The 25,092-nt window shown below is 27.4% G+C and overlaps 1 protein-coding gene across 1 annotated transcript; it reads left to right on the top strand.

The window, feature by feature from the left end:
- The first annotated feature begins 5,741 nt into the window (after positions 1-5,741).
- LOC101235712 (transcriptional coactivator YAP1-like) lies at positions 5,742-14,271 on the top strand. The gene is made up of 2 exons (XM_065788568.1): positions 5,742-6,303; positions 13,349-14,271. Exons 1-2 carry the CDS (start codon positions 5,882-5,884, stop codon positions 14,094-14,096), a joined length of 1,170 nt encoding a protein of 389 aa, XP_065644640.1. The 5' UTR covers positions 5,742-5,881; the 3' UTR covers positions 14,097-14,271.
- The last annotated feature ends 10,821 nt before the right edge of the window (positions 14,272-25,092 follow it).

Here is a 25,092-nt window from a genome sequence, read left to right as displayed (position 1 = left end):
GTTTCATTGGTAATATATCCCGTTACTATATCACGTTTTTCCACGTTTCATGGTAATATATTTCGTTCAACTTGTTTTCTCAGTTACATTCTGTAACAACAATCGAAAAAAAAAATTAATTGTTTATACAACCAATTCCATTTGTAAAGTAGGTTTACAGTAAATAAAATGATTTAAAAAAAAAAAAAATTAGGAGAAAAACTTTTGTAACCCTTCTTTAAGAAACCAAGAAAAAAACCCAGCAAACATTCTTTAGCAATTTTAGTGGAACTATATAGGCATTTTGAGCGGACCGCTGCGGTTTTGCTCATCGGATACTTAGTAGATCATTTGTCGCAGCCACCAAATGTGGCTAGCCAATAACTAGCCACGATTAACATATCGGAAAGTTATCGGCTTTCCATATATAGCGACTGCCACTAATGGTCCACTACGTAACCAATGAGCAAAACTCCAATAAATCGCTAAAAAATGCCTATATAGGTCCACTGCCAATCCACTAAAACATTGTTTGCTAGGTAATGTTCAAAACTAAAATAGTGCAATCTAAGAGTATCTGTGATTAAATTCATTAAATCCAATAATAATTTATTATTTAAAATTGTTTAGAATAAGATATGTTTTTATCTTCCTGACATTGATTGTTTATAATGTTAAATTATATAAACAACCATAGGGCGATTAACAATGTTTGATACTCTTCAACTTTAACAAATTGGTGAAAAACAATGCATTCTTTTTTATGCTTCACATTCAATAAGATGTTTTAAATTACCACTGGTATGACCTATCATGTACATTACATTCAATATTCATATATTATTAAAAGAATTTTAGGGTTAGACATGTTTTTATCTTTTCCTGGCACATCATTTGTTTATAATTTAAACATAATTATATACAAACAAAAAAATTAAATGATTAAATTTGTATAAAATGATTTGTAAATAATTAATACAAAAAATATGTTCAATAATGTGAATTTATAAATTATAATGCTATTGTCTAATGTTAATACTACAATAACTTGTATATATAATGTTTGGATACTTTGCAAACACTTTAATAATTTTAAATGGCAACCTTTTGGATCATGAAAAATTATTGCTTGATGCTACTGGAGGTAAGGTTTAAATAAAACAGTTTAAATACTGAACATATACCCAAAATAAAATACTGAAAGTATTATGAATATTAAGTGCTATAAAAATGATTGAAATTATTTTGTCTGCATTTCAAAATCATTGACTATTCTATTAAAAATATCATACCCATCACTTATAACAAAATTAAATACAAGTAACTCAGTAAATAATAAGTTACTGCATACTTACACCAACTCGCACTTATGCAAGCACTGACACCAGTTCGCACTTACGCCATTTGCACTAATGTCAGCTCGCACTTACGAAGTTCGCACTGACACTAATTCGAAATTACACCATTTGCACTTATATCACTTCACACTTAAGAAATTCGCACTTAAAGCAGTTCGGATTTACGTCATTAGGTATAAAAAGTCAGCGAAACTGTTCAGATTAAGCTAAACAATTAAAGTCAAATGTTGTGGAATTGGGAAAAGTAAGTCTAGATATTATAGAAAATGTATGCAACCATTTTTAACATTAAATGTATTAAGTAAATTTTTTCAATTTTTTTTTTTATACTAACGACTTTTTACTGAGTAATTAAAATAAATGTCCAAAGATTCTAAACACTTAGCAAATAGCACAGTTTCTTTCACAGTTGCAGTCAGTTTTTTATGCAGTTTTTGAATTTTGTGCTTCAAAAGTTAATTTTAAAAACAATTAGGGTTTATTTTTTAGTTTCGAAAATTTTGAGTTATAATTTTTTAATTTTTTAGTTAAAATGGCACAAAAAAATGAGTTATTGGAAAAAAAATTTTCCTGAGGGTATTGGTGCAAGGTACCTCAACAGGTATTAATTTTTTTTTTAATTTTTTGATCAACAGAAAATAATCATATAAGTATAGCAATGCAAAACCTTTAAATTAAAACAATCAACAATTATTGAGTTACAAATTTACAGAATAGGGCAAACCCATCTTCAGATTACAAGTTTTTTTTTAAATCGAATTGGGTGATCCAAAAATTAAAGGAAATTCTGTTCTACACAAGAGTTATTTTCTTTCATATAATAGCAAAGAATTGTATAAAAACTAATAGCATATATTTAGGGGTCAAGAAAAACTTTGACTTTTTAAGTATTCAATCAAAGAACTAAAAACTTTGTTTAACATTTTCATATTTTAATATTCAAAATTTCATATAAGTAATGTAACACCATGTGTCAGTTAATCAAAAAATTAAAAAATCTAAGATAATAAGTGATTTTTAAGTTCTAATGGATTCTTTACACGAAAACTCTTGGCCTCCTAAAGTGACAAAATACTTTTTCGGTCACAAACTTTTTAAGGCTGTTTTGAATTCTGTGCCTCATGCGTTTATTTTCATCAGAGCTGTTCATGTCTTTGAAGCTAGATGTTGGCTATTATGGCTCTTTTGACATCTAGAGGAACTCAATTCTCAAAGAAAGTTAGATCCATGAGGTGTTCTGAGAAGAACCACAATGTTAAATAAATGCAATGCAGACTATATCAGCATTTATACAATAATGCTTGAATGACATCTTCTTCCTGCATAGTATGGAATTGTCTGCTTTCATTGTTTGTCATGGTGCTCAAATAAAACTATTACAATATTTTTTGCATGGAACCACTACTTTTGCATTTTGTGCAGTCTGTGATGTTCAATCCAATTCTTGAATCGAATTTAATCCAGGGTAATATTTAATCCTTGGCCAATAACTGAATATAATATAAAGCTTATGCAAAAGCCGTTAATCCATCAAACATTTCTACATTTGCTGTGGCAGAAATCGAACTCTTTAATACTAACATACTTAATAATAATGAGTTTTTAGCTTTGAAGTGAATTGTTACTAGCATCTGTAACAGATTGTTAAGAACAAGTCTCAGTTAATCCACTTCTATATGTTGTTTTTTTTTTCTTTTTTTCTTTTTCTTTTTTTCTTTAGGTGTCCCAAGAAGCCCTTGCGGTCTTATCACAGAGCACCGCGGATGAGCATTTTATTGAAAGTTCACGCCTACTTCTTACCGATGTCGCATAACTTGCCCAGAGGTGAGGTTTGAACTACGGAGCCTTTGTTTCTAAGGCAAGTGCGCTACCACTACGCCACGACTGCTCAATATTTGTTCAACAAAAAGTTGATCAACCTATTTTTCATATGCCAACTTTTAATAACTTATTTTTTTCTTAAAGTCTTACATTAAACTCAACATGTAGTGTAGCTTACCATTAATAATAACTCACTATGGAAGTCAGTCATTTAGTGTTTATATTAATATCAAATTTCTAAAAATTGGATCAAGAAAGTCTATCCAGCATCAACGTACTCGAAATACTCACAGACACTCCTGATCAAAATAAACTAAATAGGCTTCCGGAAAAATCTTATTCAAAAAAAATTATTTAAAAGCTGCTCAGAATCTTAATAAAGAATCCTTAACATTTATATAAAAAAAAGAGCATAAAAAAAAACAAAAAAAAAAACTTCATGTTGAAAACGATGAAAGAAGAAATAAAAATCTTTAAAACAGGAATAACAATGATGCACTTGTATCACACCTTTTTAATGAATCGCTTTGAAGTTATACTCAAGGATACTGTGAAGAATTAATTTCGTACAAAAAATTTAAATTCACTAAACTGTCCTGATTGATTTTTAGGATATGGGTGCATACTCTTTCCGACTTTATATATATTTTTTCTCCTGTTTTTACCAAATTTAAAAACCCAATAAAAATTGTTAATAATATATTTATATATATATATTGATATAACATTAGGTATGATAAGTGTGAATCGTTTTAAATTTGGTATATCTTTCTGGTGATTCATCGTTTTCCTGATGATTCACCATTTTCCTGGTCATTCCACCAAGTAAAAAAGGTAAACATTTTTTGGTAAGTCTTTTATACTAAATTTATTGTTTTTTTTTAAAAATGTTTTAAAGATGTACGTATAAACTGAAAGTTACAAAGATGTACGTATAAACTGAAAGTTGCAAAGGAGGATGTATAAATTGAAAATTGCAAAGGAGAATGTAGAAAAAATTTGTTCCATTTGTTATTAGAGAATTAAATTTGGATTTTGGCAATCCTGTAGCAAAAGAGACATGATAGAGAACATAAAAATATAGTTAGTTTATAGCTTTTTGTTTTTGTTTTATTAGCGTAAACTTTTAATGACATTCTCACGTTTTTACATTTTTTTTAAGTTCGAAAACATTCGGGCAAGTACTTACCAAATCTCTAAAATCAATTCAACGGTATAAAAATATTGAATTAGGCGAGACTCTAACTATGTTGACTGAAGAAACTTATATATATACTATAGTATATATGTTGACTGAAGAGAGTTATATATAATTTTGTAATTATATATAGTTCAAAGTTATATTTTTAAATATTTAAATAATATGTATTGTACTTAATAAGGATTGATAATTAATATTGCAAATTTATAATTAAGTAATGATTGCATATTTTCACAAAAATGTACAAGTTATAATCAATATTCAAGTATTCATGTAAATAAATGACACGAATAAAAGATTATAAAAAATACAAATACATAGCAGTTGCTTTAAATTACAAAATAAAAATTTGCAAAAGAAGACGTTACAAATACCTTTTTTGAATAAAAATAACAATGAAAGCCTTTACAACTTCAATAAGATTGCCAATTTATTATTTTTTTAACTGACAGTAAGCTGAAATATTTAGCCTAATTTACTTTGTCTAAATTTATAATAATTATTGAGATTTGATTGGAGTCTGTCTCACCTAAGGGGCCCGTTTTAGACCACTCTCCCCTACTTAACAGTGAAAAAACTGGTATTTAAAGATTTAATGTATGTCAAAAAACTAATGCCTCCCTATTAAATTAAGGATCTTGGAAAGTTATAATGAATGTTTTTAATGTATAAGTGAATTTTACTCCAATGAAACCAAAAATACAGTAGGAAATGAAAAGAAATTAAACCAAAAATACAGTAAGACAGTTTTTGTCAAAATTGCTAGCAAAAACCATATAAATATTCATACTTTTATAGAGAAAACAAAACTCCACAGTTTAAAGTTCTACTAGGCAGAAAATATTATATGCTAAAAATTGTTTTAGGTTTAACAGACGTGGCTTGGAAAATATTTCTTTTAGTTTTGTGATTTAGGCAGCAATAAAAGTGCAATAAAAGCATCAATAAAACTTTTTATGGCTCCCTAATTTGGTTTAATATTAAGATTTTTATACCCAAAGGCTAAAGGGTATTATTTTGTTGTCATGTCGCCGGCTCATTAAGAATGCAAATCCATTTCTCTTCAGCCGAAACTTCTTCTACCACTAATATCTTTTTCTTGGATTTAAAAAAATTATTATCCGAGTTTAGTTTGTCTGTATTTAGTCTTAACGACATTTTTTTAATAAACTAAAATAATAAACATTAAGTTAATCAAAAATAAATTTAATAAGAGTTTTTTTTTGTTCTTTAGATTTTGAGTAAAAAATAATTATAACTTTAACAATCGTTTTTTTATTTTTGTTCACCTCGAGTTCACTGTGCCGTGTAGTTGTGACGAGAAATGAAACGGAAACTTAAAGCCAGAACAGAGTCTTTTGTATACTTAACATAAATAAAAATAAATAAACGCGTATCAAATATTGGCGTAAAATTTGGATGGCCTGAAATGTTAGATAAAAAGCACTTTATATAAATATATTTATATTTATAACTAAAAGTATTTAGAGGTAAACATAAAAGTTTTAAAAATAAATTCTTTATGGATATGAATTCTACGCAAAGGCAGGGTAACGTTGTTCTACATGTGCGACAAGACTCAGACACTGATTTGGAACAGTTATTTAAAAATTCAGTTTCAACAAATAAGGATATACCAAGATCTAAGCCGTTTCGTGACAGAAAATTACCTGCTTCATTTTTTAGACCTCCTCCGTCTCTAGAGACTGATCAAACTGCTCCAATACACACCAGAACTCGTTCACTTCCTTCTAATATTGGTCAGATTGCTCAGGATCAAGTTATTTTACAGCAGCAACAGCTTCAACAACAACATCCACAAAATAATTTTTTACTTACCCCAAGTCATCAAAGAACACAATCTTATGGTACTCTTGAATCAAATTATTTACCATCAGGGTGTGAAATGAGAACAACTGCTTCTGGTCAAAAGTATTACATAAAGTATAGTTTTTAAAAATTTCCTTTAATGATTCATATATGAACGGTTATTATTTACTACTCTATATTTAGATTTACCTGGTGCTCTATATTTTTTAGAGTTTTTTGATCTTAATAGATTTTCATGTGTAGATACTTTTTTCAGACTCTAAACCTCAGTCAATGTATTGAAGCAGGGTGTCTCCTAGATCAGGGAAATAGGGAAAAGTCAGGGAATTCAGATATCTGTAAAAAAAATCAGGGATATTGGGTTAAATTTTGTGAAAATCATGGAGAAATTAGGGAAAATGGCTCTTAATCTAACTTAAGTAACTGAAGTAGGTTGTATATTGTACACATCATATAAAATTTTGTTCTGGATTTTATGAACTTCTCTTGATACTTCAGATGTGGGTTTTATTGTTGTTTATATTTTTGCAAATAAAATTTTTTTTTCCTTAAGAATCTTAGTCTAATTTTTCTGGTCTTGAGTTTGGGTAACTTTAAATTAAATCAGAGAAAGCATGTAGTGCATCAAGGAAATATCAGAAAATCCATCTTAAAATATCAGCAAACACCCTGTTAAGCCCCTGTCTATCCCTGTTTGAAATAGTAATTCAATTTAAAATTACCTGTGACAGTTCATGCTGGACTAAGTCCGCAATTAAAGATAAATGTTTATATTGTATATATATGTTATATATATATATATATATATATATATATATATATATATATATATATATATATATATATATATATATATATATATACAAATAAATTTAAATATATTCTACAAAATAGAATGCTCAATGTTCTTAAAAGAATAGAGTGATAATAAGTTTTTAATTTTAGGTTGTGTTTTATCTAAAAGAATCATCAGAATATATATATATATATATATATATATATATATATATATATATATATATATATATATATATATATATATATATACTGTCAGATGGGGTAATATGGCCACATTTTGACTGTTGTTTTTTTCCAATAATTTGATTTATACAAGAGTTATAAACTTGTTTGTATTTTATTTAAGAATTACTCATACAAGATGCACATTATATGTGAAAAGCAGCAATTTAGCTTTAAAACTTTGACCACAACTTATTAATGAAAATTATTTTCTAAAAATGTGGTAATTTTGCCACTTAACAAAAAACCTGATTTAAACAGCAAAACATTGCAATACATGTTTATGAAGTTAAAGGAAGTGGTGAATTACTAAACTAGATTAAAAAATAAAATACAAAAAATATAAATAAAAACTATAAGGTTGTGAATTTTAGTCAAAAATTACTCCTATAAGATACAAGTTGTATGTGAAAAGCGGCAATGTAGCTTTAAAACTTTTATCTAACTATATTAATAAAAATCATTTTCTTAGAGCTAGGTTGTTGCTGAGATTAGTCTTATCATAGTTTATTATATATTAAAAGGGCAATGTCCTTGATCAGAGTGTGCAGATTGTTGAAACAATAAGCTGTTCTTCATTTACAGCTGCATGGCTCCTTACAATGTTCTGACCCATTCTCTGCAAAACTTGGTTGTTGCGTATATTCAAAAATCTGTAATATAATCTCACCCATGAAAGTTCTCTTTTGTTTGTAAAAGATACTTTTGATAAAGTGTCTTATTCCAATCCTGAGCAAATTTAATATCAACAAGTGTAATTACATTTTGAACATTAATAAGCTTTTCATTGACAAGAAAGACCTGGTTTTAGCATATTTTCTTACCACAGATAATTTCTAAAAGTTGATTTAGAAACTTTGCTTTAGAGGTCTCAGATGCCCTTTTAACCCGAATACCAGCAGCTATGGCCTTCATAGCCTTGTCAACTTGCTCTATGGGGTAGTTACTGCATAAACTTTCTTTGGTTTGTATGTGCATGGCATATTGCAACTGATAAAAAAAAATTAGACACATTTATAAACCATATCCATAAGTGGCCATAATATCCCAGTTTTTAAAATGGCCTTTTTACCCCACTTACCTTAGGCCGCTACAGACAAGGAGGCTATTTTATTGTGGTTTTAACTCTCTCTCTCAACTTAATAACTCCAAAACACAAACCTTGATGAACAAGGCCACTGTGCAGAGAAACAAGTTGATATATATAAAAATATATATATATATATATATATATATATATATATATATATATATATATATATATATATATATATCATATAGTAAAAAACACTTATCTAACTTTTTTCTTCAACTTGAAGTTTCACCATTGCTGGATCATCAGGAAGAGTTACTAAATCTCAATAAAAATTCAATTTATAGAAAAAAAAGAAAAGGCACAGTTTTGTCAAAAAAATGTTTTTGCGTCTAAAGAATATTTTCATGGCGAAATAAATGACATTTGTTATGTGTTTATTATGATATGTTATTATAAACTTATGCTTGTAACAAGTATATAACCAAATTTTGTATTAATAAACAACTTTTATATAAATAAACAGATAGCTTGTGCAAAAACTATAAGCTCTTGTAAAAAACTATTTAGAAAAGCAGCTCACATGGCTCGCAATGTTCATTTTAGGAGAGCTTTTCTCCTCTCTTGCGCTTATTTACTCCTGTCGAGGCCTCTTTATATATATATATATATATATATATATATATATATATATATATATATATATATATATATATATATACATATATATAAATATATATATACATATATATATATATATATATATATAAATATATATATTTATACATATATATATATATATATATATATATATATATATATATATATATATATATATATATATATATATACACCTAAATTATCACTTACAGGGACAGATTTTACCAAATAGCAAATACTTATGGGGACATTAGCATTATCAGAAACATTTTAGTGTACCCGTTAATTTTTTTGTAACCATAATCATCGTTTTTTTGTAAAAAAAATGTCCCTATAAGCAACTTTTATAGAGAGCAAAAAGTACATACGTCGAATATCAAATAGCATGACTTGCAAGGGAGTGCTGCTACATCGACTGAGGGATTGGTTAGTGTCAGCATCAAGGTCAGGCTTAGGGTTAGGGTTATGGTAAGGTGTAAATATATTAATCATTTTTGTAAATTGATGAAAAAAAAATTAAATATATTGTATAATAAATAAATAAAATAACAAAAATAAATATAAAAAATATATTTTTATAATAAAATAATAAATTTAAATATGTATAAATAAAAATAGAAATAAAATGAAATTTAAAAAAATATATAAATATGATAAAAATAGCAAAAAAAAGTAAAAAAAAACTTTACAGGAACAAAAAAACACATTAAAACCTGTTAAAAAATATTTCCTCCATTTGTAATGCCATTGATTTTGTCATGTATATACATGTATATATATACATGCCTTATATAACCACACATACAATAATTATTTTTGGAGACTCGGCTACGGTTTTTTGCATATATTGATATTTTGCTTTAGTTTGTTTCTTAATTTAGAATTCCTTTAGTTTGAATTTAATTTGAATTCCTTAAGTTTGTTTCTCATTTGATCCAAACAAGAAACAAACTTAAGGAATTCTAAATTAAAAAGTATATTAATTTTATGCTTTTATTTTTTCTGGTTTATTTTTCATTCATTTTATCATTTGTTAAAATTTTTATTTTTAAATTTAGTAATTTTTTATGGTTTGTATTTCTCTTTATAGTTTGTAGCTTGTTTATTTTTATTTTAGTTCAAGTGTACATTTGCTAATTGAGCAGATTTTTTTCAAGTGCTAACTTAACATGCAAAGAGCCAAGTTGTCAAAACAAAATATTTTATGTGGATTGATATTAAAAACGATATATTGTAAATAATTAATATTAAACAACTGTTGGTATATTCATTTTACCATTTTATCCACATTTTGATTATTTCTCCATACTTTCTCTTTTTGTTTTTAATTGTTTTACTAGGATTTGAAGCAACATTTAAACAAACCTAAATAATTTATATCAAGTTATGCTTACTAAATTTTAAGTAAAAAGTGGCGCATTCAAAAATGAAATTATCTTAAAAAATCATAACTTCTATTAATGGAAATTTCCATAAACTGGTTTTGAGGATAGGCATTATTTGCCACAGAAATGTATTGGTATCTGTTTTTCTAATAAATGGGATCAGTTAAAACACTTTCTTGTGTTTTGAACTCTTTTGCTAGTTTTACTAATTTTGTGTTACTTAATTCTTAATCAATGCAAATATAAATGTTATCTATTATAGTATATTGATTCTTAATTAAATACCATTTAACACCATTTAATAGCACTGTTAATTATACTTCAGTTTAAAACAAATAAAATGAAGGTATGCTCAATTAAGAAGTTTGATTGATCATTGATGTGTCAATGATACGGTCTATTTAATATAAAACTATTGTTTAATATAAAACAATTGTACAATATTTGTCAGGGATTTTTTTAATGTAAGCATATTTAATTAGATTGCCATATTTATTTTTGATATTTTATTTTTGTTTTTTCAGTATTGTTAAATAAAATTAATTGTTTAATATATATAAACCTATTTATAAAATGAGAGGGCTAATACAACTTATTTATAAAATGAGAGGGCTAATACAACCTATTTATAAAATTAGAGGGCTAATACAACCAACTAATGGTTGGTTGTATTAGCCCTCACAAAATACAACCAACTAATGGTTGGTTGTATTTTGTAACAAAATATAAAATAGTAATGTTTAGTTTTTTCTGTATCTATCTATCTAAGTTAGAAATTTAGTGTCATACTGTCAGGGCCATTTTATTTAAACCATATTTATTATTTAAAAGTATTAAAAGTTTAATGAGTTCATTTAAATTTCAACTATTTTGCAACAATATAGTTGCCATTAAAAGACAAGATAAAAGTAAGGTTTATTTTTATTGCACATTTTGACTCTTAAATAAAATATTGAAAGAGTAAATTTACCAGATCTTCTTGAAGATCAGATTTAACAGTTTGTAACTGCAACAAATGTTCTAGATGATTCAAAGTTATGAAGTTCTTGCACTGATATATATATATATATATATATATATATATATATATATATATATATATATATATATATATATATATATATATATATATATATATATGTAAATTAATAGAAAATCACTTATCAAATTATTTTCATTATACACTGTTTTATCTAAAAAGACTCATCAGAAATGCATATTTATTTTCTACACACACACACACACACACACACACACACACACACACACACACACACACACACACACACACACACACACACACACACACACACACACACACACACACACACACACACACATACAAATATATATATATATTTATTTTATTTTTTAAAATAGATAATTTGATCTCACAATATCAGTTCTGGCCACTCAAATTTGCTCAGCAAGAATTGCAAGGCAAATTTAATAATAAAAGACTTAAATATTTTCAAAAACAGAAAGCTAAAATGTTATGTTAGCAACTAAGCGTTTTTGATTATTGGAAAAAATATAGTTTTGAGACCATAACAATCTATAGTTTACAATATGAAAAAAAGCTAAAAAATATTACTGAAAGCAAAAATACAGAATATTTTTGATTGATGGAATAAACATAGTTTGCTATCTTTATTTTTTTCTGTGGCTTTTAAGTCAAAAAAAAAAAAATGCCTTCAATTAAATGTTAGTTAATTTTTATGAATGAAATTAATTTTTTTGAATTAAATCAATTTTTTTGAATTAAATCAATTTAAAATGATAGCTAGAAATGTTCTTTTAAAGTCTAAATAATAAATATAGCAATCATATGAGTTTAACCCAAATTAGTTTACTTTATTATAATTTGATATAACCTTTAGTATAATTTATTTACTTTTACTTAAATTGTTTAATAATCTTATAAGTTGGATCATTAAACATCAAAACAATGTATTAGTTTTTGTTTTAAGTTTTAAAATTGATTAAATAAAAAATATACTATAAGTTATAATCATATAATATAAGCAGACTGAATAAAACAAACAATTATTTTTAATAAAAAAATAGTATCAGAATCACCAAGTGTGTTCATAGAAAGATTATCATTATCTTTTTATGTTATTTTTAAAGAATTATTAACCGGTGTTAAATGTTAAAAGTAAAGATTTAATTTTTTTAAGAAAAAAGTAAAACTTTACTTTTTTCTTAGTGAGTTGTTAAATAAACTATTGTTTGTTTCGGGCAATTCAAAATAATTGCTAAATAATGCTAAATCTGTAATCATAAATTCAAAAAAGTATGCTAAATCTGCAGAAAAGTAAAAAGGTTTGTGAGTTAGAAGTTAATTATAAAAGTTTATATTGTATTTAATTAAATATTAATTCTTAAAAAATATGTTATTTTAAATAAGTGTTTTTTAGTGGATTATCAGTCGTTATAACGATATGGCTCTATAAAATATTGCGCAAATCAAAAAGTGTTATGTATAAAGTACTACGGTTACAAATTTAGGTGAAAGTTACAAAAATTAGATTTGAGTGTTTAGAAAAAAATTGATCAACTGCTTTTCATTATTATTCATTACAGCTGATCAGTGTTGATCAGCCGATCAGTGTTGATCACCAAGCTATATATAATTATGTCTAGCACTGATATATATATATATATATATATATATATATATATATATATATATATATATATATATATATATATATATATATATATATATATATATATATATGCACACACACACATTTATACATATAATTTAATAAAAATAGATTGTAAGTTAACTTATACTAAAACCTGCACATATTTTACTAACTGTTGCATAGCTCTCTAATATTAAAGATTTTATCTTTAGTATCAAAGGTACACTATAAGTACACAGTAACATATATTAACTTTTGTTGTTGTGTACTTATGCTTGATCAAACTTTATTGAATAACATTAAATGGATCAACTCCCAACTATAAAATAATCTCTCAGAACCAAAAATTAAAATAGGTACTATTTTAAAGTAAAGTTTAACTTAACAAATTTTCATTATCTTTATAGTCATCAAAATCAATCAACATCTTGGCAAGATCCTCGAAAAGCACAATCCATGACAGTATTACCAGCAAACCCTCAAAACCTTTTAATGGATGATTTGCCAGAAGGTTGGGAACGTGCTGTTACAGCTGAAGGTGAGGTTTACTTTATTAATCATCAAACAAAAACTACAAGTTGGTTTGATCCACGTCTAAATCGGCCTAATAATAATTTATTGTTGGGAGGCTCAAACATACAATATTATCAGCAAGAGAAGCGTCATCGTCAACAGCAAATTCAACACCAACTACTTGAAAGAGAGTTTCTTATTCATCAAAGAATGAATGGCCAGCACACTGACTCTGTATTAAACAACAATTCTTTGATAAATAACCTTGTTAGAGAGAAATATACTGCTCATATGAATTCTAGTGTTCTCGGGAGAGGAAGCTCTGTTGATTCTGGTTTAGATGGAATGGAGTCTTATTTAACATCTACTTCAACAGATGGGTTAAATGATATGGATGCAGCTGATGTTGATCGAAATAATCAATTTGATAAAAATGCCTCAATGGAACAAGGTATTTGTTTCAATAATCGACTTCCTGAATTTTTTGATAGTTTACAAGCATCAAATGTTGATTTAGATATACTTGAAGATGGTTCTGAATTAAGTAGTGATTTAGAGGCTATCAACACTGAGGCTCTGAACGATGTTGATATGATTTTATCTCCAAACAATAAGCCTAATGCATATATGACTTGGTTGTAGAAACTATTATTAAAGCACCTTTGGTGTTTGAATTATTTTTTTAAAGTCTTAAATTTATTGATAAATAATTTTGTTATAGATTTTTGCATATAGTTTACAAGTTTTGTAATTTGCATTTCTACAACTTTATATAAGTAGCGTTGTTTAAAAAAATATTTAATGATAAAAAAATAAAGAGAAACATGAGTCAAAGTAATTTTCACCTTTATAAATATAAAATCACACGAAATATCTTTTAACTTTAGTTAAATTATCAATATAAAAGTTGTTTTGAAATTTTCGTTTTTCAGTTTTTGCTAGAAATTGTTATTATTTTATTTTTATATTTTTTTTATTTTTAAAATCTTTTTATTCATCATCATGTAAATATTTTTTCATGATTCTTTTTTATATTATTTAAGTAATTTTTTTTAAGCTATTTTTTAATTTTTTTTATAAACCACAATAATGTTATAAAACCAAATATATATATATATATATATATATATATATATATATATATATATATATATATATATATATATATATATATATATATGCATATATATATATTTTTATCAGTGGTTTTGTAAAATAATTTTTGATTTTTGTAAAGATATTTTTGTAAGCATTTTATTAGTTTTTACTTTTCATCGTTTAAATTTTATTTTTTTAATTTTTTTTTCAAATTTTTAAACTTTTTTAACTTAAATATGTAACAAGTTTTTTGTTACTTTTTCTTTTATATTAACAACATTTTGTATTTATTTTTTAACAATATTCGGCGATTCTTTATTATTTAAACGTTTTGTTGATAAGGATTGTAATTTTATGTTGATGAATCAGTGTGAGATGTTTGTTTCTTTTAGGAGAAAATTAAACAATGACTTTTATTTTTATTTTTTGGGTGGCATCATATACGCTTAATATTTGTTTTTTCTCTCTCCTTTTTTCTTCGTTTGAGCATATTTGGCAGACATTTAACACATATTGTTTTAAATTTGCCGTTATTAAATTTTTACCGTCATTATTCTAAAAATAAAAATAATAAATTGACACCCGTCATTTTCGCTTTGTTTTACTTTTTTGTAAAAGGCGTGTTAAAATTTATAATAAACTTCAGTTTAGAAAATAATGTACCATCGCAGTTACTTATAGTATGCGCTTTTCCTTAAAGTTTTTTTGCTTAAAGTTAAGCGATTATAAAATGATATATAAAAACTAAAGGCCGTTTTCCACAAGACGAAATATTCGCGCAAAGCGAATTTTTTGGCCATGACGAAACGCAGTTTTGATTTCCACTTATTTTCTTTTGCGCAACTTTTTCTTTGTTAACAACAATAAAAATGGCAACAATAAGTTTCGCTGTATATTTAACTAAAAGCAATTATTACTTCTTTTGCATACTTTCTACTTTAAACATGTGGAAATTTCTTTCCATCTATTAATTTTAACATTTCTTTGTAAATAAGATGTAATATCATTTTTTAATATAATGATATAATATATTTATTAGTTTTTATCTAATAGTTAATAAAATCTAATAGTTTTTTATAACAAAGTCTAAGAAAATAAATACTATACTCTGATGTGAACATTTCTGTTAAATAACTATTACTGCAAGAACGAACAGCAAGTTTAACTCCATGTGGGGTTTTTCACAAAAAGGTTTATCTTCGTGTGGCCACTCGAAGATAAACCTTGTAAAGTGCAACTTTCAGAAATGACAGTGTGCAAATTTACATTTGTAAATTCTTGATTTAAGTCTTGCTCCTTAATTGATGAATTTACAAACGCTTGCCAATGTTCAGAGTGAGTTCATTGAAATTCAATAAGAACGCCAGGTTGAGAATTTTGTTTCAAAAACAACGTGCATTCGCTTTTATTTTCATTGTTGACATGACGTGATAATATTTAAAACTTTATTGGTTTTCGCTTAAGGCAATTCGCAAAAAGTCAAAATGAATCCGACTTTTTTTTCGCTGCAGCAAAACGCATAATTGCCAGAAATATTTTATCTGCGCCTGCTTATTGACGAAAAAATTCGCTTCGCGCGAATATTTGGTCTTGTGGAAAACGGATATGTGGAACAATCGTTTAGAAATTTTGTTTCAAAACTCAAAGAAAAGTTTTATGGTTGTTTAAATAAAAAGCTATATTGACCTGTAATATTATCACTTACATTAGAGCTAATTTTATCCTAACTGCTTTAAGTTAAATTCTCGTCATATATATATATATATATATATATATATATATATATATATATATATATATATATATATATATATATATATATATATATATATATATATATATATATAGAAAGCAATTTGTTACTCTACATTGAAATAACCTGTTGTGTTCCACAAGGCTCTATTCTTGGTCCTTAAATGTTTTTGATTTACATTAATGATTTAAGTAAAGCAGCTAATCTTCGAAGTTTTTGCAAATATGATACATTTGATAAGAATAATTCGTATTATGATACGAATTTATTCTTATCAAACAGTAATATTAATGAGCTGTTTTCTAATATAAATGAAGAACTGAAATGCGTATCTGAGCGGTTTAAATGTAACAAATTGACCTTAAACTTTGATAAAACAAAATACATTCCTATATCTAAAAAACGTTTTTTACCAACTATGCCAAAAATTCTTTTTGATGAATTTGAAACAAAAAAGGAAACTTTTACTACACTCTTAATTAAAAGTTGTAAAATTACACCGTTTTGGTGTTAATATAAGCTCAAACGGTGTTTTTCAAAACTTTTCTAAAGGAGAGTTCTGCTACATCGATTGATCTATTCCTGCCCTAACCCAAACCCTCAGTCGATGTAGCAGCATTCCCTTGCATGTTATCCATAAATTAGCCAATGTAGCAGCACTCTCCTGCATTTCTCCCTAAACCAGTAATATATCTGGTCTTCGTTTTTTGAATAATCAAAACCTCATTTTGAGTCAGTATTTTTCGCTTACCCACCAAAACAGTGTAATTTTAATCTTTTTGCTTAAATAATTGTTGCGAATCTCAACATCATTTTGTAAGCGGCAACAGTGCAAAAACTGTTTTAAACATTACTACCTATAAAATGCAATTTAAACGTAGTTAAAAAGAGTTTATTAACATTGTAGTATATTGTTTACAATTGTACGATATTGTTTGTACTGTATTGTACTACATTGTACTATATTGTATCAGGTTAAACAATTTTACTTTTTTGGAATATTAGATGCAAATAATGATTATTTAGATAATTACATCTTAATATGTAACTATTTACGTAAACGTAAAATATTACATACATAAAAATATTAGATACGTAAATATTTACATCTAATATTCCTAAAAGAATAATTATTAAACCTGATACAACACTATTATAATATATATTATGATGCAATATATTCTGCAGTTTACATGGAATTAATCCTTATATATAGTTTGAGTATTATAATTTATTAATATTTTTTGTTATCTATTGTCATATTATCAATTGTTATATTGTCTATAAATTGAACACAAATGCAACTCCTGTGTGTACAAGAGAGTGAATAGAAATTGATGAGGATGAGATGTGCATGAGCTGGATTCTTATACACAACATTGTTCTTTGGATGATTAGTTTTTTTTCATATTTATGTCAGTGGTTAAGGGAAGAAATGTTTTCATTGAGTTTATATTTCATTATGTATATTTATAATATCTTAATTTTGAAATGATAATTCAAATAGTATACCAATTTTTAATTTTAAAAGATATATTTGCCAATATGCTTCATCAAATTTTTAACATATACTAAACACTGATAAAAGTTACCACATATTATGTTAAATAATATATTATTCTGTTGATTACAATTTTCTAGATCAATAAATTAATAATAATAATAACAATAAAGTAAATAACAATTAAGTTCTGAAAATTAAATTACTAGTATTGTTAGTAACAAATATTTGAATGAAATTATAAATATGTGTAAAGCATTTAAAAGCGTTTTTATTATTATTATTATTATTTTTATTATTATTATTGTTATATATATATATATATATATATATATATATATATATATATATATATATATATATATATATATATATATATATATATATATATATGTATATATATATATATATATATATATATATATATATATATATATATATTTATATATATATATTTATATATATATATATATATAATAGTGATCAAAAATTTAGACTCAGAATAAAACTTACAGTTTCTTAGTGATTTGTAATTTAAAAAAATGTCTTTTTTTTATTTTTTTTATTTTATTTTTAATACGGTTTTTTATTTATGAAATTCTCTTTAATATATATAAAAGACAAGAAAAAAAGAAAACAAGTTTAAAGTATTTTATTTTGAAAATAGAAAAATTATGTAAAAAGATATCTATGAAAATCTTAATTATAAATTTAGACTCAGGATTTTTCACTATGAACTGTAAGTCAAGTTAATATGGTATGTGATCGCCTTTGTTAACTATGCTAAGTCTACATCTTCTTTTAATAGATTCAAAAAGATTTCAACAATATTCAAAGGATAAACCATAATATAACTCTTCTAAACTGTTTCTTAGTTTTTCAGCTGAAGTTACAGGAGGTTTGGTCAGTTTTCGGTCTAGCACAGCCCTTACATTTTTGATTGGATTTAAATCTGGCAATCTAGCTGTTACTGTTTGCTTTGTGACAAGTGGCATTATCTTGCTGAAACTTCCATTCCGGCTCATCTCCAAAAAAAAAGTCTTTTGTTGGAATCAAATGATTTTCAAACATCTCAATCGATCTATATTGTTCTATTCTACCAGTGTACAAGTAGCATAGTCCGGGTCCATCATATGTGATACAACCTCAGGTGCCAACTGAACCTCCTCCACCCTGTAACCGAGGTACAATGAAACGAATATAAAACTTCTCATTATGAAGTCTTCGAACTATTACTTAATTTTTTCTATTAACGACTGTATAATTCAATTAATTGCTAAATCCTTTTTTTTACATTATTATCACTCATCTTAAGAATTTTTTTGCAAAATTGTAGCTGTTTGAGCCGATCTGATTGTTTAAGCATTGGTTTTCTAGCTGCAGTATACGAGCATAGTTTACGACCAATTAATCTTATTTTTACAGTCTGTCTTAAGATGTCATTTTTAAGAGCTAGATTTATTTCTTGATCAATTTTTATGGCTCTATACTTAGAATTTTTTCTGGTAATTCTGTATATACTATTATCATCAGTGGTAATAGTTTTTCTTGGTCTTCCGGATCTGATTTTATCTAATGTGCTACCTGTTTTTTTCCGCTTAGTTATTGTTCTAGTGACACATGAATGTGATACGTTCTAAAGAATCAACTGAGTTTTTCTTGTAGAACTAACAGTAAGGTGCAAGATAAGGGTCTGCGTCTCGGAATCGTTTTCTCGAAATGAATCGGGAAAAACGTAATGAGACGAGAAATTTCCCAGAAAAAATAGCGAGACAAAGGAAACGATTATTCCGGAATAAAGTTATAAATCGGGACACAAATTTTTTCTCGGAATTTAAAAACTGTGTCCCGGATAATTACGAAACGTTACGAGACAGATCAGTTATATTAACTAGATATCTAACTCGTGCTTTCGCAGTGAAGAAAATTTTTAGCCAACCAAGTTTGTTTTGCCAGCCAGAAATGACGCAATCATAAAAACAAAGCTAAACAAAGACTTATTAATTGTCCAATTTAAATAAAGCGGGTTTAAAAACTTTAAAAACTTGCTTCACTTTTTCTTACGAAGTTTTTTTGAAGTTAGATATCTAGTTAATATATATCATTGAGACATAGATATTTATATCTATCTGTCTCAATGATATATATTAATGCCATAGCCACGCCATATCAATTCGAGACGTGGCATAACAATACGAGACATTCTAATAAGATACGTGACAAAACAAGACATGCCACAACGATTCGAGACAAACGAGACATTCCGAAAGCGTGGATTAAGGATTAACAAGTTAAATCCTTGATTATTAATGGGCAGTTGGGCAGATTTGGTTACATTTGGCTGCCAAGAAAACTTGGCAGTAACATTAAGGGCCAGACTTGGCGATGTATGGCTGGCAGATTAAATTTGCTGTTAAAAAAATGCTAATCATTCACAACAAAAACAACACCAGTTACAAAAGTTTTTCAATAACCAAAAAGTTTAAACTTATATATTATAACTCTTTTTATATATTAGTGAAATTTAATGCTAAAAGCATTAAAGCGTCTTTCTTGGACCATCTGTGCACTAAAGCAGGTAAAAAATTTTGATATTTTTTGGTAATACAAAAAAATCAGAGACATCAAATAATATAAGACATACCAGTTTTGAATGTTATGCATATTTTAATAAAAAAAAAAATAATTTTGTTAAATTAGTGAATTACTAAATTAGTATAGTAAAGTTGAACTGTCGTTAGTTGAATTGTCCTAACTTTTTAAGACCCGCGTAACAAAGTTTCATTTTTCGGGAAAAGACTATACCAGTACTCTCTGGAGAGTGGGCATGTCAATATATAGCTCCTGGATTTTAATTTATTCTTTAAATTTTTAGTGAGACTTTTACATCCTTCGCTGTCTGAGTATAGTCAAAGTCAAATTGTCAATCAGTCTGCAAGATGCCACGAAGCAAAGGTCATATCTGAAAATTTTATGAGGAGCAAAAAACAGACGAAACCCATGATGACCACAGTATAAGCCAAGCCAATGTTTGGTGCAATATTTACAACTTTGTGGCAATATTTACAAGGTCGATGATGGTAACACATCTAGCATGCATAAGCACCTACTTCGTGCCCATTCTCGTGAGTTCAAATAGCTGGAGAAACATAAAGCCGTCCACAAGAGAGATTCTGATTTGGCCTTGGACGAACTTGAAAATATCTATAATGAAGATGAGACTAATGAGCCACAAAGAGGTGAGTTAAAAGTGTAAAATGAAGTTGCTTGTAGCAACTTTATTTTAAAAAGATATTGTAATAATTTTTTTAAACTCTTTATTGAAATAAACGTTTTGTGTATTGTCTTTTTAATCCTTAAGAAAAAACCTCTTTTTATGACTTTTTTTAATAAGTTAATACTCAATTTATACCTCAAATTAATAAATTAGCAATCAGTCCCGCACAATTTTTTTTTTACCTCAGCATACCGAGACATTTAGACGTCAAGGAACTTTGATCCATAACAATCATTGTCTGTTCATTACATTGACAAGGAGTGGACCCTGAACAAGTTTGTCGTTTCTGCCAGTCCGTTCAGTGAGAGGCACACAGCAGACAACATTGCCATAAAGATCGAAAAGTAAGTTAAATTATAAAATGTACTTTTTTACATGAGTTAAGTTAATTGTGTGCAATAGTTAAAGTGATATGCCTGATCTCGTCATTATGTACGTTTACAATCAGTGCAAAGGAAAGTTAGCTATTCTAGTGTTTGTATTAGACATAAATTACCATACTGTGACAATACTAGACATTTCAGTTTGCTGCAATTTTATGTTACTTTTTTAGGGTTGTTGCCGATCTACCTGCATCAGGAACTGTTTCAGTTGTCGTAACTCATGACAATGCTGCAATTTCAAAGTGCACCTTTATTGACGAGTCTTTGCTTTGTGTGGACCATACCTTGAATTAGGCCATCATGGACACTGTCAATGCCACCACAACAGTAGATCATGCAATCACTCGTGCTCAAAGGCTAGCAGAAAAGACGCACAAGAGTCATTTGGCAAATGAAAGAATCAAGGCCAAAATTGCAGCTATGAACAGGGATATTCGTCTTGCCATAGAGACCGATTCACAGGAAAATGTTACAGAGTTGGTCTACAAAAAGTTCATCACTGCCAACAACACTCGCTGGAATTCTACATACATGTGTGTGCAGAGTGTCTTTGACATGAAAGAACCTTTTTTGGCAATTAAAGGAACTGTTGGCTACTCTCAAACTGTTGGCAAAGACATCTTAGAGACTTAGCGCAGATAAAAAGCCGACTCTACACATCGTTGTTGGTGGTCTCCACAATTTGCAGCACCACATCAACAGGATTGAATTGGTAAAGGATGATTTGTCAGACACAAGCAATCTTTTTTAAGAACTTTTTCAGCCAAGCTTGATAAAAGGTTTCCCAAGACTTGCGCTCATACCATGTTTCTTGGTGTTGGTCATCTCCTTAATCCTTACTACAAGATGTGGCATCCAAAAAATTTGGAACGTATGATAAAACCTTCAAGTACTTGGTTGAAAACCACACCAATCATCATGAATGGCTCAACAAAATCATCAACCAACGGCCACTGCAAACTTGGAGGAGGAAACAGATTCATTGGCTCAAGACGTGATTGAATTTCATTCTCAACACACAGCAATTTCAAACAAGTCCGACATTGCCAAGGAATGGGATGTCTACAAGATTATGCATCCCTGGCTAAGGAAAGAGGCCCAGGAAAATGTTCTTGGATTTTGGAAAAAGCATGAAATGACTTGACCTCTTTTGGCTGAAGCAGCACGGCGTTACCTGGCAATTTTAGCATCTTTGGCCACTTCCGAGAGGGCTTTCTCTGCAGGAGGAAACATAGTCACACACAAAAGGACCAAGCTTCAGCCGGAAAATATTGAAAAGTTGCTCTATATCCAACAGAACTATGACTTTGTTCAAATGAAGTCCTGGAAACTTACCTCAGAAGATGACAAAGATCCTGGTAGGGCATTCACAAAAGTAAAATCTTAAATTTTGCCACTTCTATTTATTGTTTCTATGTTGTTTTTTTTAAACTTTAAACTTTTAATTTTTTTTCAAACTGAAATTTTGCTGAGTTTAAAAAAATTTGTAAATTTCCTTCCAAATTTGTTGTCTCAAGAGAGTGATCAAGCTAATGTTGTTGAATCTGATGATGTGGTTGAGATTCAGCTTAATCCAAGACTGCCAAGTCAGCCGATGTTACGAGCAAGTACGGTCTCCTCTAGAATCTCTACTGCTACAACATCTCATGTACCAGGTATTACACCACTGATCACCAGTCCAAGAGGTTCTGCTCCAGTTCCTTTTGCTGGACCATCCAAAGCTCCAACTGATGCACCTTCAAGTGCACTCAAGTAAATAAACTGTTTGACAAAGTTTTTAATTAAAAACTTTTATTTATTGCCAATAAAATTTAGTTAATGTGCATTACAGTACAACATTACAAATAAAAAATGAGTGAAAAACATGCAAATTTTCATTTCAATTTTTATTTGTCTAGTTAAGTCTTGGTAAATAGTTTAATTACCACAAAGTAGCCATAACAATTGTAATGGCCGAGCCCCCCAGCAGAATACTAAATTTCACATTAAAGATTAACTAGTATGTCTTGTTATGTCTCGTTATGTCCCGTTAAAAAGATATAAATTCCGGGAAACTATGAAGCTCCTATTTTGTCCGGGACATCTCGTCTTGTCTCGGTATCGTCCCGGATTTCGACTGAAAATTGAAAATTGTCTCGATTTTTATCGCTAATCGGGACAAAGCTTTTAGGATCGTCTCGTCTCGATTAAAAGAAATAACGAGACGCAGACCCTTAGTGAAGGTAATAATTATTTCTTTGATTTCTTTTGAAACTGATGTTCTACCCATTTTCTAAATATTTTAAATGCAAATAATAAGTAAAAATGGTATATTTTGATTAGCGTGCACCTAATATATGAGATAAAAGGTGTGTGTTTTTTGTAATTATTCGACAACAAACTAAGTTGAACTTAAAAAAATTGTCTTCAGACATAATCTAAATAATGTTTTGGGGAGGGGGATTTTAAGTGGAAAGCTAAAGAAAGTTTTTTGCTCAGTCTAAACTTTTGATCTCTATTGTGTGTGTGTGTGTGTGTGTGTGTGTGTGTGTGTGTGTGTGTGTGTGTGTGTGTGTACATATATATATATATATATATATATATATATATATATATATATATATATATAATATATATATATATATATATATATATATATATCTTTAACCACCACCAAAATAAAAATAATAAGAAAAGTAAAGCTACTATTTCTAGTATTCACAATATATTAAAAAAAAACTGTATTCATAATTTTTCTAGTGAAACATTAAAAAAAAAAAATATTGCCAACAAAATGTCAGAAAAAACGACCTTTTCATTTTTTAGTTAAAAATTGTTGTTTTTTGTATATAAATTTAGAAAATATATTATTAATTGAAACCATTATTATTTCTGAAATCTCGATGAAATTCTGGTTCCTTTGAGATCCAGGTTGATATACTTTTGAAGAAAAAAAAGTTTACTAATATATAGAAGCCAGTGTGTAATCAAGGGTCATGGTGGGTGACCTTTTTCAAAAATTAAATAAAACTAATAGCTTTTCTGTTACTTTCAAACCAAAGTTCATCTACTTTTTATTTGGAAACTGAAGTTACCAAAAAGTCACATCCCTAATCAAGCCATCCCGGGAAGCGCGTGCGGTTGCACACCTTGTTCGTCCACGCCTAAAGTAATTTTTTTAAACAACTTGTCCATGTTTTTATATAACAAGCGTTTAAGAATTCGCGGCAAAATAAAGCTATAAGAAACGAGTTTTGCTATTTTATAGAGAATAAAACAGCAATACTCGAAAAAAAGAACCGAAGACTATACAAAATAGAAAATCTAAATATAATAAGCTAAAAAAAATTAAATATTAAAAAAAGAAACTTGTTGTAAAAAAAAATAATATACCTAAATATTTTACTCTTTTTGTTTCTTATTTTTAGGAAATTTGTTATTTTCCACTAACAAAATTAATACAAGTCGAGGAAAAATGTAGATAGGAGTATAACAAAGAAATTTTTTATTTAGATATACAAATTTTTTGGGATTTTTTTTAGTTCAGTATATTAAGGAATTACTTTATAATTTGCACTAGAAACTCTGACAATTTTTAAATTTGTTTTTCAAATGTCTTTTCTAAACTTTACTATTTTTATCAATGC

This window comes from Hydra vulgaris, chromosome 01 (genome assembly GCF_038396675.1).
Source record: "Hydra vulgaris chromosome 01, alternate assembly HydraT2T_AEP".
NCBI classification, from domain to species: Eukaryota; Metazoa; Cnidaria; class Hydrozoa; order Anthoathecata; family Hydridae; genus Hydra; species Hydra vulgaris.
The sequence above is the reverse complement of the archived record's forward strand: the minus strand, read 5'-3'. Positions and strand labels throughout refer to the sequence as shown.